The following is a 16,607-nucleotide window of genomic DNA, read 5'->3' as shown; positions in this document are numbered from 1 at the left end:
ACCAGTCCAGGGTGTACCCCGCCTCTCGCCCAAAGACAGCTGGGATAGGCTCCAGCATCCACCTTGACCCTCGTGAGGATAAGCGGTATAAAATGAATGAATGAATGTATATTACTATTGTATTATTGTATTACTTGTATACTGTATTGAGTCAATATCAATAGTAATCTATCTTATTTTGCAAGTCATTTGAACACTCCATTTGTTTAAGGTAAAATTGGCCAAATATTAGCATCACCTATTAGTATAGTATATTAGATACAATGATCATTTATTATTATTTTCAACACTAAAAGTTCCACGACACTACATTTCCACGATGAGCTCTTCAAACGTCCTCATTCGTTTAACAGAGAACGTGTGTGTGTTTGTGTGTGTGTCTATTGTTTGATGGGGCGGGGCTTGATGACGTAGCGGCGGTTGCAGCGAAGCGAATGTGGAGAGACTCGCAGAGGGATGAATCACGGAGAGGCTCCACAGTCTCATCGCATCGCGGACACACATTTCAATTTCACACATCTCACCTCGCAATTAAGGATCTCACCATCATTTCCAGACAAACTCGCCGTTATCCACACCTTTCATTTCGCCATCATCACCATCATCATCATCATCTGCCTGCTCTCCAGCCAAGACGTCTGACCCGGACCAGGCTCACACACGCCGGCTTGTCAACGACAGGAGCCCACGTTTGAAAGAAAGGAGAAAGGGGAAAACAAGATATTCATTTAAGAGGAGGTTTCATTCAGACACACCTTGTGCAACACTGCCCTGTCTCCACTACAACCAACATGGATGAAGACAATCACGGTAAGGTTTTTTTTTCACCCCCCTTTTGACACCAGCTTGCAGGCATGGATGCACGTTATACGTGTGCGTCGTTGCAGTTCAAAATCAAGCACTTTTTGTGCAAACATTGAAAAACATTTCCCCCTTCCGTCTGCTTGAAGCCTTCCTGCTAAGCTTTAAAATCCTGCATTTGAAGTCTGCAAACTGGTGGGAATTGATAAGATGAATGGGATGGCAGCCAGACAAGCTTTTTTTTTTCCTTCTTCCAAAAGTCACCAATGTGATGAAATCCAGTGTCACCAAATGCTGCAGAATAGTGTGACACATTTTATTTATTATACTTATTATTTTATTTATTATTTTGCATGATATATAAACCCCAAAGTTTAACTTTACATATAAAAGTGTATTACAATGTTTATTATTGTATAAGTAGAGCTACCAAGGTCAATTTTTTATGCAAAATTGACTTTTTAATGACATGGTAATAATAATATGACCATCATATGAGACAAAACTCTATCATCTCCCTCACTTGTGTTTATTATTTTTGAGAAAAGAGGCGCCCTTTCCTCACGGTGGATCCGCCAACCACTATCCAGCCCCCCCCCCCAAAAAAACAGGCTTTGCTACACATCTTAAAAGCATGGTGCTCTGCCAACCACCAACCAGTATGCTAGAGAAAGTGTAAGTTTGATTTAGCTCCAGCAAATAGGCTAACCCAGGAAGATGTAACGTTAATGTTGGCTCTGTAGCTCATATAGCTGCGCTAGTGCTAGCGCTAATGTTATGTAGTTGTATGTGAGGGTTAGCATCTATTGGCATCTATTGCATTGGACAAGTACAGAGTAAACATGCATCAAAGCGCACCATTGCACTTCTCCGACCAAAGCACTCTGCGGAGACGGGGTGTGGACAAACAATAAACAACACAGCTCATTAGCATTAAAGCAACCGACACACAAAAACTGGCTAACTTCCAGCATCAACATTCTAAAAGGCCACACACTTCCAGTGCGCTATTGTGACACCGAACAACGCTACGGAACCTTTACCTGTCACACCAGTATGGTGTCCTGGACCACTACCCACTCTCTTATCACACACACGGTATACTCCCGGCCAGATAATCCCAACCACCTTGAAAGCGAATGTAAACAGTCTGATAACAGTTTTGTCAGTTAAACTGTGAGCGATTAGCGACAGCCGTGTAGCAGGCATCCTCATCTCCCACTTCCACATTTCAAAACCTCAAGCCTCAATTGGAATGTACTCATTTCATTAAGCTTTACTGTACTCAAAAAATGCATGGTCATTAAGAGAAAGTGCCAGTGCATATTAATCATCTTGGGGTGAACAGGCTTTTTAGTGTTTGGATGCTGAGTGAGATGAAATGTAGCAAAGAGTAACCTTTGGACATTCTTAATCTTCACGTTTTATTATGAATTATTCAATCAGGAGATGAGTTGGACTCATTAACTTGTGCTGGATGCTCCAATACTTCTGTTCAGTGATTGATTTACCTCACAAAGGTGGTAGAACTCTCTAAGCCAGGGGTCTCAAACACACTAGTTTGAGGCCCCCGCCTTGATATGAAAGTTTGATATGGATGCTGTATGGTATCATGTACCCAGAAAAAATTATTATGTTTGATTCATGTTCATGTTAAAGGTTAAATAACTGTTAATAGTTATCCTCCCTATCCGTGTGGAAGTGGTAAGTTTTTGGCTATTTAAGGTTAAAGGAAATAACTTGAAGGCTACCGTTTAGGTCGCTAGCTCTCTAGTTTGCGAGTTAGCATGTGTCTCAAGACCCTGCAGTTGCGCAATATGTTGTAAATAAAAAGAGTATAAATGTGACTATAGTCGTGTTTTGTCATGTCTACAGGGCTCTAATAATGCTTTGTTCATTTTAATCTGAAAAAAATAATTTGTCTACCCACCAACTATATGTGGTCTCTTAAGTTTTTATTATTATTTGCCGTTTTATTATTATTATTATTATATTTATTTATTACTGATTGATTGATTTTCTTTATTCTTGATTTGTTTATTTATGTTTCATCTTTTTTGTGTAGAAAAATAAAAAGTAAGATATTTGAGAACAGTGGAATGTTTTATCAGAGCTTTTATTGTAGAAAATCGGAACCAAAGCGAAGTTTTTTTTAATTTTTTGTTTTTAATAAATGCGTTTTTGTTTTTTTTTGGAAAACCTGATGCAGCCCAGTCTCACCCAAACTTGAGCTTCAGTGGCCCCCAATTAAATTGAGTTTGAGACCCCTGCTCTAAGCTATGACTGACATGTGCCAAATTGCACCCAAAAACACCGTACACCTACAAATATACACCCTCGCAGTCCGTGTTGATCATGTGACTGTCAAAGTGTGCCGAGACACGGCGTTTGTGATCTGTCTGGAAACAGTCCTGCTCTGAAATGAATTATTCAGATAACTTACCATAAATGTTCATCTGATGACGAGCTTCGCCTGACTCTCGCTCGCTAAGTCGCACGGTCGCCGCTGCACACATCACTTAACATTGCTCACATGCACACCTTCATTCCGGGTCGGGCTGGTATCACACGCAAACGGGAGATAAGTTTGTCACCACTGGCAATGGAAACTGCCGCCAACAACAAGAGGAGCCTGTCAACTGAGAGCAGATACACAACACTATGTCGCATTCCTGTGCATCTCTGTGTCACATTCAATGCTATTCACTCACATTTGTTGGGGCTCTGCTGTTGTCATTGCAGCGTGTGCGTACATTTAAACTATTTATTTATATATATGATTATATTGCACGTGCAAACTGTGCAACATATGTTTAAATGTGAGAAAAACAGAGCAAAGCATATGAAATGACACACCACGGCTGAACAAATAAAACCCCCTCTAGCGCTGACTCAGGTTCTTGGACTTAATGGCCTTTGTAAGCATGTACAATACAATACATCAGGCACATTTTAGCATAGAATAATAAATAAATAGGGTCTATTGCATGGAGGAACTGTAAGAACCCTACAACAAAAACAACACAATTACTCTGTACTGCAGCTTTAAATACGGCTTGGCTTCTATTTCAGTGAGGGTTGTCATTGATGAGGAAGTCCAGACTTATTTATGCGCAGAATAAAATGTGCCGCTGTGTTTTATTTGCACTGCAGACTAGGCTTCATTATTATTATTTATTTTAGTAGTCATGTGTCCTCATGTAATATTGGATTTCTAGCAAGTAGCCTTTACTTTGTTACTTCCTGGTTACATCAGGTGAGGTGCATGGGTCTAGTGCTAAATTCGCAAGTAGTATCTAACCACTTAGCTACTGTTTTGTCTGTAAGGGCCTTTTAGTGTGCACTTAGGAATGATGCACACCTAAACCTTATAGACCCCTGGGAAAAACTCCCAACACAAGACAGCATTTGGAAGAGCCTGAATGCACTCACTGTATGTGTGACTTCTTGGCATCGAGCAGTGCGGTTCTGGGGGGAATTAGTGGGTCAAGGGGAAGTCGTGTGATTAGGGTTCACTCACTTTGTTGTGGCTCCGGGTGCACCGTGTGGGAGGGCACCACACAGTCACTTGGGGTTGTGCACCATTTGGAGGTGGGGATGTTTCCCTCCCATCTATAGGGATATATGTATCTATAATTATTATTATAGTCAATGATAAAAATGTAATTCAATCTTTGTGTGGATGTCCATGTAAATATACCGCAAGAGGCACATTTTTCATGGGCATAAAAATCTAAAATCGTCAAAGGAATCCATCACTCTACCAAACAAAACACCCCATAATTAATTCAATCTTGTCTTTGTTTTCAAGTCATTTTGGAAAAGTCTTGATTTCCTGTTCATGTGTGCTGTTAGCGCTGGGGAGTGGGGAGGGGAGATCCATTGCTATAAAAGCATCGAGCCAGACCGGATTGAGCCCATCCAAATGTCTTGCAGGCTGTCTTAAACAAAAATATGTCTCCTTTGTGTGTCTGCAAAGATTTACGACTCAACAGTCGTCGCCCAATGGTGTTGTTTAAGAGCTTAAGAGATTTTGTAAAGAGCGGGAATTGATTTTGACTGCCAAGATTACACGCTTTGTGGGGCAACATTAGAAGATTAAAGATAGTGTACATTATAGAATATAATATGGGACAAACACTCTCCGACCCAGATAGTATTGGCACGTACATGTGCCTGAGAATGAACAGGAGCTTGTAAAAGAATTCACTATTAAGAGCTGAGAGAGGAGGCTACATATGGAGCTGATTAAGAAGCTTCTTTGCGTGTTCCCATCACCATGGGAGTGTGTGTGTGTGTGTGTGTGTAGGTGGATGGGATGGGTTTGCTACTGTGAACAGAGAGGTAGTCTCTCCTGGAATTATTGCCCGTCAAGAGTCCAAGCAAATGGGAGACAAAAGGCACTGAGGAGGCATTACGAGAGTACAATCTTAATTATGTTCTTGTCGGACAAAAAAGATATGTACTTCATCAATTTCTTGGATCTGGTTGGCTCATCTTGTCCTAATGCAAGTGGACTTTAACAGCGATGACTAAAAAGATATTCTTTATTTAATTCGTTCACAAATGAGTGTGTCTATGCTGAGTTTTCGTAGCACTATTGGAGATAGGCTTCCACAGTGGTGCACACACACCAGGTTGAGAAGGTACGTTTTGGCAGCAAGCCAGAGTGTGAAGAGTGAATATGAGTATCGACTTAAAATACATATTTTTGGACAAATTCCGAACTGTCTATTTTCCCTGCCCTTCTACTTGAGGTTTGACTGTAAACAAACAAATCATCCCTCAACAGAAAGCATTGAAAAGCATACGTTCTTAAACATACCTGACTTGAGTGTCACTGGGTAAGGTGCTAATGGAAGACAGAGCTCTAGTTGCGCATACAAAACATGAGGGGAGGGGTCCGTGTGTGTTTCTTGGCTTCTTCAGTTGTAACGGAGAACTACATGAACGCCCTCCTCACTCTTACCTTCATAAAATATCCTTACACACCTTTCTTTCATTTCCTGTACTCTCTCTATCCACATATATGTTTTTTATTCTGCGCTATGGTCAAATGTCTGATCCAACAGATGGTACAGGTCATCCGTGAATAAGTAGCGCCCCTGACAGCATGCAGGGGGCGGGACCTCAGATGTACATCCTGTTCACCGAAGACCTTATCAGAGAAGTCATTTGCTCTCACCCGCTGCCACAGCGTAAACACAGATCTACATCGCAATAACGTCGGGCCTCTTATCAGGGAGGATTATTACATTCATTCTGCTTCCTGTCCATCAAATCTGACAGACGCCTGCAGCAGGCGGCAGAGGTGTGTGTCAGGAAATGAACCTTTGGATATGTGTCATCTATCTATATCTGCGTGGTAGGTCATCATGCCGTATCTAGTATCTAGTGTGGCTTTGCTTGGAATTATTACATCAGTTTGACTCGTAGCTTCATAAAAGCTCACAGGCTGTTATTTGATTGTATTAATTCTGCAAATAAAGCACCACTAGCATCTTCAAGAACAATAAACTTTGCAGAAGGATGGATTCTAATTAGTTCCCAGGTAGAGCGTTAGTCTGCATGGTCACCTGAGGGTGAACTATGACAGAGCTGCTCGGATTGAACCTAACCGTGTCCAGATGCCAGAGGAAACAGCATCACTATGTTTCATTCTCAGGCCGATCAAATCCTCGCATGATGATTATTTTGGCCTGCCGACATAGCACAGCAGAAGCTCTCAGATCAGAGTCGGCGCATCGATTTGAATATTATCACCGCGCTGATGCTGAGCAGATGTGTGATGGAAGGACGACCACCCCCATAGTAAAACGCACTCCCAGCAGGAGGTCCCTATCCTCCCCAAAAACTACAGATTAACCAGAGCAATCAGCTCCTTGAGCCCCAGATCTTCTGTGAGGTAGTTAAAACTACAACTAGAAGCTAGCCAAATCTTTCCTCTCACGCAAGGTATAGTACTACTAGTATGCTAGTTGTACAGTATGAGTGAAGTACAGTACAGGAAAGCTTCATTGCAGGAATCCACAGTATCAAGCCACAGCGTTATGCCACAAAGTCAACAAATTCTGTGCATAAAATGATGTCATTATGACCAAAATACAAACAAATGTATTTTTTCAGCCTAACCAATGAAAGCTAATCCAGTGAGATCTTTTTCGGACTGTAAACCGCTGGGTACAATTCCATGAAGAACATGAATTAGGCATCTTCCCGATTTTTTTTTTTTTTTGCCACATCCAATATGGCGGTGACGTTGACATATCTGCGGTGTCTACCTCGCCCGAGAAGTTGTTTGACTGCTCGGCTAAGCGTTAGCGAACAAGCAGCTCAGACAGGAACAGGAAGTGGAAAAGAGAGTTGATTTGAAGGAAGGGGTTAATAAATGTATGTATTTGATGCCATGTTACCAGTTTTATTTTGTAAATTTAGCTAGCTGCAGCACGGAAAGTCGAAAAGTCCCGGTCCACTAAAATTTGCAAATTTAGGACGACTCAGTCAATACTGGACCAGCTCTAGTTGAGATAACTTAGCCTCTGCTGACCGACACTGGATTGGATCTATTCACAAATGTATCAAAATACCGTCTCAGGTGTGGGTCAATATGGAATGACGAGAAGCAGACTATAATGGAAATATGATGAAACTATGATTTTTGCAAGTGGCTAAAAGCCCAAACACCTCCATTAACAAAGTATCACCACATGCCTCTCTGCGGCTTCACGTGCTGCCTTTCATTCACCAGCTCTAAAGTAGGTTAAAGTCGGGCAGCTGTAACATCTGCGTATAAGCTGCCGTACGTCACACTTCCACCCGCGCTGGGCTTAAAGATGGACGGGGAGGGGGAATGTGTGGGATTAATGCCAGCTGGCCTTCCTGTGTGTGTTCCCGTCGAACCAAATGTCCGCCTGTGTGTCTATATGACCCCGGGCAGTAATGCCAATGCTTATACAGCGGGAGGCATTGAGAGAGGGGGGGGGCAGGCTTTAGATTACACTTGTTTGCTCCACACCCCAGCAGAGCAACAGGGGTCATATTTTTCGGTAGTCGGCCGCTTAAAGCCACTGAATCATGGATAAATCCTCAGTGAAGAGTGGGCCAGCAGCCCGAGGAAAGTGACCGTGGGATTTTTACTTCATGCTCCACGGAACCTGGCTTCTTATGCTGCGTGACCGCTCGGTAGCATTACGGGTGGTCCACTTGGACAAATGTCTGACAATGAAAGTTATGATTGTGGTTATGCATGACAAGGACTTGCTACATTCAGTAAATGCTTTCAGTGGGGACAGTTGTTCCCTTCGGGTGCACAGAGGAACAGAGGATTTACTCCTTAAAGTAGATTTACGGGGGGGATTTGTTTTTTGGGGGAGGAGTGATGCTAAACCTTTTCTCCACCCACTGTTTGATGCTGTGGATTTCATATTGTAGATCTCTAATACATACATAGGAAGCTCACACAGCCATTGATTTTCATGCATTATCAATAAAGTGGGCTTAGGTTGGTGGTATTGTTACTCTAATGCATGGGTCTCAAACATGCGGCCCGTGGGCCAAATGTGGTCCACAGGACACTAGTTTGAGGCCCCCGCCTTGATATGAAAGTTTAATGTTAGTGCGGCCCGCGCAAGTTTGATATGGATGCTGTATGGTATCATGTACCCAGAAAAAAATATCACGTTTGATTAATGTTCATGTTAAAGGTTAAATAACTGTTAATAGTTATCCTCCCTATCCGTGTGGAAGTGGTAAGTTTTTGGCTTTTTAAGTTTAAAGGAAATAACTTGAAGGCTACCGTTTAGGTCGCTAGCTCTCTAGTTTGCGAGTTAGCATGTGTCTCAAGACCCTGCAGTTGCGCAATATGTTGTAAATAAAAAGAGTATAAATGTGACTATAGTCGTGTTTTGTCATTTCTACAGGGCTCTAATAATGCTTTGTTAATTTTAATCTGAAAAAATAATTTGTCTACCCACCAACTATATGTGGTTTCTTAAGTTTTTATTATTTGCCGTTTTATTATTATATTTATTACTGATTGATTTATTTTCTTTATTCTTGATCTTATTTTGTGTAGAAAAATAAAAATGAAGATGTTTGAGAACAGTGGAATGTTTTATCAGAGCTTTTCTTGTAGAAAATCGGAACCAAAGCAAAGTTTATTCATTTTTCTGTTTTTAATAAATGCGTTTTTTTGTTTGTTTTTTTTTTTAAACATGATGCGGCCCAGCCTCGCCCAGACCCTAGCTCCAGTGGCCCCCAGGTAAATTGAGTTTGAGACCCCTGCTCTAATGCCTCCTTTGCTCTGAGGAAACTCAATTAGGGAATGAGTCATGGAAGGTCGCTAAGGAAGTGTGTTAATAATGTAATTGGCAGACCACCTCTGTAGAAAAGCCCCTCCACAATCTCGGAACAAGATTACCCGCTGGAGCAAAGACGTGAGTGCAGTCAAATTATACGTTTGGAAGGATAATGGTAACCGTCAATAGTGCTGCCAGTAATGGTAGCTGTCTTTTACGAAAATGGAGCAATATCTACATTTCATTAGATTTGCAGTGGGTAAAGATTGGAATCATGCTTGTTGTTGCAGCTAGCAGACATTAGCTCATTAGCTAATGTAGGGCCTCGGGCATGAGACGCTCAGGGTTGCATGCTTTTGTGCATCATCGCCGTATGAGTAATCTCCAAGATGGCCTTGCACTTTGCAATGTATAGCGTTCGTCTGTTTGATTCCCCGTTGAATTGATGTGTGATCATTTCTTCAGAAATAATTATATACAGTGGTACTGTTGTTTTCGTTATAGATTTGTTACATAAGGTCAATTGAAAACCGAAAAGGCATCTAAACCATGGCAATTATTTCCATTGGAAATGTGAAACATATCCAATTAATCCATTCCAGACACCAAAAAGTATCAACAAAATGCCTTTTATACAGAATAATTAATTCTACATGCAGAAAACAATTCTAAATGATGAATGGTTGGAACGGGCTGAATGGTGGACGAGTGGTTTACACGCAGACCTCACAGCTAGGAGACCAAGGTTCAATTCCAGTGTGGATTTTGCATGTTCTCCCCGTGCATGCATGGGTTTTCTCCGGGTAATCCGGTTTCCTCCCACATTCCAAAAACATGCTAGGTTAATTAGCCACTCCAAATTGTCCATAGGTATGAATGTGAGTGTGAATGGTTGTTTGTCTATATGTGCCCTGTGATTGGCTGGCCGCCATTCCGGGGTGTACCCAGGCAGCTGGGACCCTCGTGATGATAAGCGGTCCCAGCATCTCCAGGAGCTGTCTCTTTTTATTTGTTTTTAAATCTTCACAACACACCCAAAAGAGAAAGACATACATGTTCGAATCCCACATAAGGATTGTGGACGATGGGCAAAATTCCATAAAAAGTGCAGTTTTCCTTTCACTGGATATAGGCCAGAAAAAGAGGAGCCTTGAAAGTTACTCTTACAAGTGCTTAATTGGCTTTTAATATCCAGTGTAGTTGCAAAAGGGCCTGCGGTAAGAAGCGCTAATTAACGTCTTTATTTTCAGTCTCTTTGTCACCATACTTTTCACAGCAGATGGGAATAAAACTGAAACATGGCCTCAAGTTAAGTTGTTTTAAAAACAGGAAATGGCTCAGCTGTTTCCCTTTTCACAGTTTACCTGACTCTAAACGCAGCGTTTCATGGTTGCATATCAAGTCGGGAGGTCAATGAAATGAATTGGGATGGACGCTTCCCCGCTAAACTTAGTGACCTTGTTTTGTTAAGTTTGAGGAGGGATGGGATCCAGCGATGGTCTCCCTCAACAACATGTAGGCGATGATAGCCCCGTGGAGAGATTTGTGCTGCTTTTGCTTAATGAAGCAAGATCAAACATGCTTAATGTGCCTTAGTAGGATGGAGAAGATTGAGATAAAGAGACGCAGGTTTAACAGTGACTCATCCGCTCTGCTTTCTCGTGTTTTTCCTGGAGCTGTAAAAGCCTCCAAGCTTGGAGGCCGCGTTAAATCACCAAATTCAGTACGGGAGAAACTTAATCTGGATTGGTTTTATTAATAGAATTATCCCCTGGGCCAAGTCACTTTGAAGTGGTTTAATTAAAACCCTTTCCGTCTTTCTCCAGTTAATTAAGACTGAAGACGTCGCCTCATGATGTGTGTTGCTCCAGCGAGTTCGAGGTGAAACAGTCAGTGCTTTCCCGATGTTTTACTGATCCTTCACAGCTCCGAGGTGCCAGATTGGATCCAGGATCGGCAATGCCCAAACGCGCCTTTTGATGTGTGTGTGTGTGTGTTTATGCAATGTGGACGGGATACAAATGAGTGTGTGCTTAAGTTGCATTTTCTCCATCGTGCATTTCAGTTCCCGAGGATCTCTCCCTGGAGGAGAGAGATGAGCTGTGCAACATCCGGCGCAGGAAGCGAGAGCTGCTCGACGACATCGAGGTGTGTGCTATTTGGATTTGAGTTTGGCTTCGGCTTTTCAGCATTCCTGTGCAATGTCTGCTGACATCGCATCATCTAGTTGTCTTCTAACACGCATTTATACATGTTTATGTATGGTGGTTGTTGTTTACAGTGGTCAGAAAATAATAGCTCTAACAGCCAAATAATAATACAATGACTGCAGAATGCCTGCCGGCATACATAACGGTTATCTACAACCAAACATTGTAGTCACCGTGTCTTTGCAAAGGCAGAATATGCAATACTGAACATATTTATTACCTTGTTTGTATCTAATACTGTGTCCTTCAGAGGTTGAAGTTTGAGATTGCGGAGGTCATGACAGAAATCGAGCAGCTGACGTGTGTCGGGGAGAGGTATGATGCTCTTTTGACAATTTCATTTGACTTATTCGTATGTGAGCAGGCTTGCAAAATATTATTATTACTATTATAAGGCCGTCACATTTTTATCTCAGTGTATCAATTTGTTTATATTATAGCAGGTCGTCTCTCTAGCCCCTTATTTATATCAAATGCTTATGTTTTTGTTCTATAGATGACTCAAACTAATCATGTGTTTAATTTTGGGGATGTCAAAAAAATCTGAACTCTCTCTTTAAGGTTCTTATTAGTCGTTAGTATCAATATTTCAGCTTTTAAAACATTTTATTCAACGTATATTCAGGCTATAATTTGGACACTCCTCTTGTAGACCAACTAGATCTACCTACTTCCTAACCGTATCTCCAAATGCATTCCAGTAAAACCTCCCAGAGAAACAAGCAGATCGCAATGGGCAGAAAGAAATTCAACATGGATCCTAAAAAGGTAGCCTTCTTATTCACTGTTCTTGCATTATGCCATGCAAGCAAATCATCTACCATTGTCTCGTGGGGAGATTTGCCATCTCACCTTCCTTTTCCTGTCCTCTAGGGCATCCAGTTCCTGCTGGAGAACGACCTCCTTCAGCACACTCCAGAAGACATTGCCCAGTTCCTCTATAAAGGCGAAGGTCTCAACAAGACCATCATCGGGGACTACCTAGGCGAGCGGTGAGATGGGAAAGCAGCTATTTTATTTACTTCAATCCTGTTAAATGCAACCACTAGAGATGACTTTTAAGCATGCTAGCAAATGAAAAACAATGTTATTTCAATTTTTTTAATTTAGTATCATCATATAATATTATCCATTCTATGATGTGCAACTGCCTGACATGAAAACAGTTTATGAGCTTCGCAAAACCTCCCATCACATCCGTTGTGTTTGGCTGACAATGAAACACACATTCTCTATCAGAGTGCGACAACTCGGGCGGGGGGCCTCCTCTGATTGCCAAAAAAAATCCTTCATTCCTGGATCGTGATCAAATGGACCACCTACCACACAAAACCCACACTGAGGCTTGACACTCTGTAATTATCACTAATGTAGCTTTGCATGGGTAGGGACCTTTTAATACACACCCAGTGCAGAAAAGGTGGGAAACATGTCGTTGTTCTATGGAGCAAACTCTCTTCCTGCCTGTTTGGAGGCGAAGGATGAGGGGAAAAAAGACACGTATGCACATGGCAATATGTGGAGGTCAGCTAAATTATCCAACTTATTTGCATTTATTGTGTGATGAATGGTGGTGGATCATCACATATGCATCATCGCTGTTAGCATTATGCATGCTTCTTTGGACTTACTGTACAGAAAAGCACATAAGGAAGGGTTTGTTTTATTTGGCTGCAGCAACAAAGTTCTGCACGAGACAAAACAAACCCCAAGATCGAATAATTGAAGAATGTTATTATATCAGAACTTTGGGTCACAATGGTGGACGCTCTAACGGTCCGACAAACCAGTGAGTGTATAGTTTTGGGTTTAGCTGTTTTTCTCCAGTCAGGCGCTTGCAAAAATGCCCTAAGGGGCTGGAAACGTTGAGCACAAGCCAGCTGCTTCCAGACGCCACCTCTCAGCATCTTGTGTGAATAAATTAGCAATCATGGCAGGAATGCTGAGGAAAGACACAAGGCCCACTTCAACACCTGGTTACTTGCTTTCATATGGACCCTCTTCTTGTTGCTCACATCCTTTTGCTCACCAGGGATGACTTCAACATCAAGGTGCTGCAGGCGTTTGTGGAGCTGCACGAGTTTGCAGATCTCAACCTCGTCCAAGCTCTACGGTCAGCTCAAGTTAAACACATTCTGATGCTTTATGATGTCAACGGATTCACCCCTTTAACTTCCTGTTTTCCTTACAGGCAGTTCCTGTGGAGTTTCCGTTTGCCGGGTGAAGCTCAGAAGATCGACCGCATGATGGAGGCCTTCGCGTCACGCTACTGCCAGTGCAACCCTGGAGTCTTCCAGTCCACAGGTCTGCAGGCTACTTTAACTACAAGCTGATTTTTGCCTCCACACAAGCTGTGTTAGGTGTTAGGTGTTAGGACACGAGACAATACCCAAGGGTCCAGACTGGAATACACTTTAGTTGCTTTAAATACAAGCAGCTGTAAGAGCTGGGGTAACTTAAGGCTCAATAAGATTTAAGCAGATTAAAGTAACTACACATAACGGCTCTGTGCAGCAGATGAGCAGCCAGAGACAAACGCGGAACATCCATTATTCACCAAGACACAACCTGGCTGACTAACAACAACAGCCTGGTAAATATTTCAACGTGTTTTATATAGTGAAACAAGATGCTTGTGGAGGCACAATTTGGGGGCAAAACACAACACACACAGCTAGCTAGCAAGTAGTGCACTCACCTCTCCCCACTGGGACAGAGACAGGAGGGTTCACTCACTCTGTTCACTCCGCTGTGGAACCAACGTGCCCAGGTGTTGAGACACATGCATGGAGCGAACCCTCTTGTCGTTTAGCCTGTTAGAGAGAGGAGGAAAACAAACACGCATGCACATGTCAATATATCGAGGCCGGCAAAACATTCATACCTGCGGACAATTTAGAGACGCCAATTAACCTAGCATGTTTTTGGAATGTGGGAGGGGAAAACCCATGAACGCACGGGAAAAAAAGTCTCCTGACTGTGTGGCCTACATGCTATCTACTCCCCAGAGAGAGAAATTTGGCTGAATGTGTACTTTGCAATGGTGGGATGGAAGAAAATGTGTTTATTCCTTACCATCATCCTTCATGTGCATGATTAGTATTTCTGTTGTGCAATATGAAATCTGTACTTAGATGAAGAAGAATCACATTAATTATAAATGATCCCATCCAGGTGGTGATTGCATCTGTATGTCATCATCCAAACCACTTTTGTTAAACATCCAAATGCATAATGTGTCCTACTGAGTAATAATATAATAATGTAATAGACGTCAGCGCTTCAGTAAATCTGAATATTGTAACGCTGTTTTCAGACACTTGCTACGTGCTGTCATTCGCTATCATCATGCTAAATACCAGCCTGCATAACCCCAACGTCAGAGACAAGCCCCCCGTGGAGCGTTTCATCTCCATGAACAGAGGCATCAACGAAGGAGGAGACCTTCCAGAGGAGCTTCTCAGGGTGAGGAATGTGTCTACGACGGTGGCCTCTCTTGTCGCACCTTTCTGCATAGAAATGAGGCTTTTCTTCACAATTGTCATAAAACGTATCCCCCTCTCGTTTCCGCAGAACCTCTACGACAGCATCAAAAACGAGCCGTTTAAAATCCCAGAGGATGACGGCAACGATTTGACGCACACGTTCTTCAACCCCGACAGAGAAGGCTGGCTTTTAAAGCTTGGTATGTGAATCCACGGTCACTCACCCCTCCAGAACTGTAGTGAAGTCATCATCATGTTAGAGGAGCTGGGTCAAGCACGCCTTGTTCTATGTGATGTGAAGCCATGATGGAGGCTAACAGACCTTGAGCGACAACAGTTGAAAACAGATAATTATGCAGGTTAACATTTCACTTAAAACATGGCCAAGTGATGGCTCTGCACGCTCGGTTTTACAGAGGTTTTTGAACACATCAGTTCTACTGACATCAATGCGATCCAGACTTCTTTATATGGGCCTGCACTCAGTAAATAGAGACCTACTGTACATATGTAAGTTCTTGGGAGCCTCTAGCAGTGGGGCCAATCACATTAGACTGGGCGTACCTAGAGCAGGAAGTCCAAGGAAATTCTGCAGAAAGAGGTGCACAATCTGGAAGATCTAGAAAGCTTTCTGTGCAGGTTATTGTCTGTAACTTGCTCTATAGGGGTCCACAACACAATACAAAGTGCTGAAATCGAGCATAATAGGACCCTTTCAACTCCACTCCATAGGAGGCTGGGTCATGCAGTAAAATTGTTTTTAAAAAACATGTGCGTACACACACACACACACACACACTTGCAGAGAGTTATTTATCACATCAGCATTTCATCAGACCACATGGCCGCTTGCTTTTTATCATGCTGCATTTTTCAGTATATTATAATGAATATTGCAATGGTCGATTACATGCAAATATCACTACTATCAAGTCTCCATATGAAAGATATGGAGTAACAAATGTTGGTCGCAAGAAGCCGTCTCGCTGGGTCGCCTCATAGAGACCCCGCCCCACCCATCTGTCAGAACATGTAGTCGTCATGCTTAAAGCTCTTAGAGAATACACTTCTGGGAATGTGTGCCCACCGCTGTTTGTAACTGCTCAACTAAAGAAATAATGGAGACCTTCTCCCCCTTTTTTTTTATTATCCGCCCTCTCTGGTCCTGCCCTGCTGGCCTCACTACCTCCCGCCCCCTCCATCCCCTCGCCTCCCCCAATCTCCCTCTGCATTCTCTGGCTGTGTGTTCCTGTCCTCTGCCAGCTGCACTCAGCAAGTTCGGTCCACTTTTTCCCAGCACTACATTCCACTTTCATTTGAACCCCATCAGAGGGGACACCGCTTAGTTTGGGAATTGTTTCGAATGAATGAATGACTGTTTTCCTGTCAGTTTTCCCAGTTGAGTATGATGAATACACTCATTCTGGACCATAGCATCCTGCTGTGCTTCCATCATCCAGCGACAGGCAGGAATGCACAGGGCGCCATTTTACAGGGGTGACATAACACCCCCATTATTATGGTATTGATTGTATAATCACCTGCTGTAATGGAAAGTGAAACAACATTTAAAATCAACTACCATAACTCGTACTCTATCGAAGGCGTTTTGTTTGTGACGGTAATTACTTAAATCAAACATGTACTGAATTGACCAGTATTTAAACCATTAGTAGTCGTTCTGAAGTAAAAGAGATTAGAACTTAGCCATAAATTATCAAGATGCAGGGTTCAAAGTTAAAGAAAAAAATAGCATATACGCCAGAAATTACTGTAACTTATCTTTAATGTCCAAGAGTTCGTCCACTTCACAC

At 42.4% G+C, this 16,607-nt stretch overlaps 1 protein-coding gene across 2 annotated transcripts in view; it reads left to right on the top strand.

Annotated features, from left to right (window-relative positions):
- The first annotated feature begins 412 nt into the window (after positions 1-412).
- Positions 413-16,607, top strand: part of LOC131109919 (cytohesin-3) — a 21,314-nt gene continuing 5,119 nt past the window's right edge. The window contains exons 1-9 of one of the 2 annotated variants that reach the window (XM_058062448.2): positions 413-810; positions 11,164-11,246; positions 11,559-11,623; positions 12,010-12,076; positions 12,182-12,300; positions 13,341-13,421; positions 13,500-13,612; positions 14,625-14,773; positions 14,882-14,993. In XM_058062448.2, the coding sequence (XP_057918431.2) occupies positions 792-810; positions 11,164-11,246; positions 11,559-11,623; positions 12,010-12,076; positions 12,182-12,300; positions 13,341-13,421; positions 13,500-13,612; positions 14,625-14,773; positions 14,882-14,993 (808 nt within the window). In that variant the 5' untranslated portion in view covers positions 413-791. Of the gene's footprint in view, positions 811-9,965; positions 11,080-11,163; positions 11,247-11,558; positions 11,624-12,009; positions 12,077-12,181; positions 12,301-13,340; positions 13,422-13,499; positions 13,613-14,624; positions 14,774-14,881; positions 14,994-16,607 lie in introns of those variants that run through there. The other variant, XM_058062449.2, reaches the window with a different exon arrangement.

This window comes from Doryrhamphus excisus, linkage group LG2 (assembly GCF_037039965.1).
Source record: "Doryrhamphus excisus strain RoL-2023G ecotype Guam linkage group LG2, RoL_Dexc_Guam_v1.1, whole genome shotgun sequence".
NCBI lineage: Eukaryota > Metazoa > Chordata > Actinopteri > Syngnathiformes > Syngnathidae > Doryrhamphus > Doryrhamphus excisus.
Note: the sequence above shows the minus strand (reverse complement) of the source record. Positions and strands in the feature narration are given on the sequence as shown.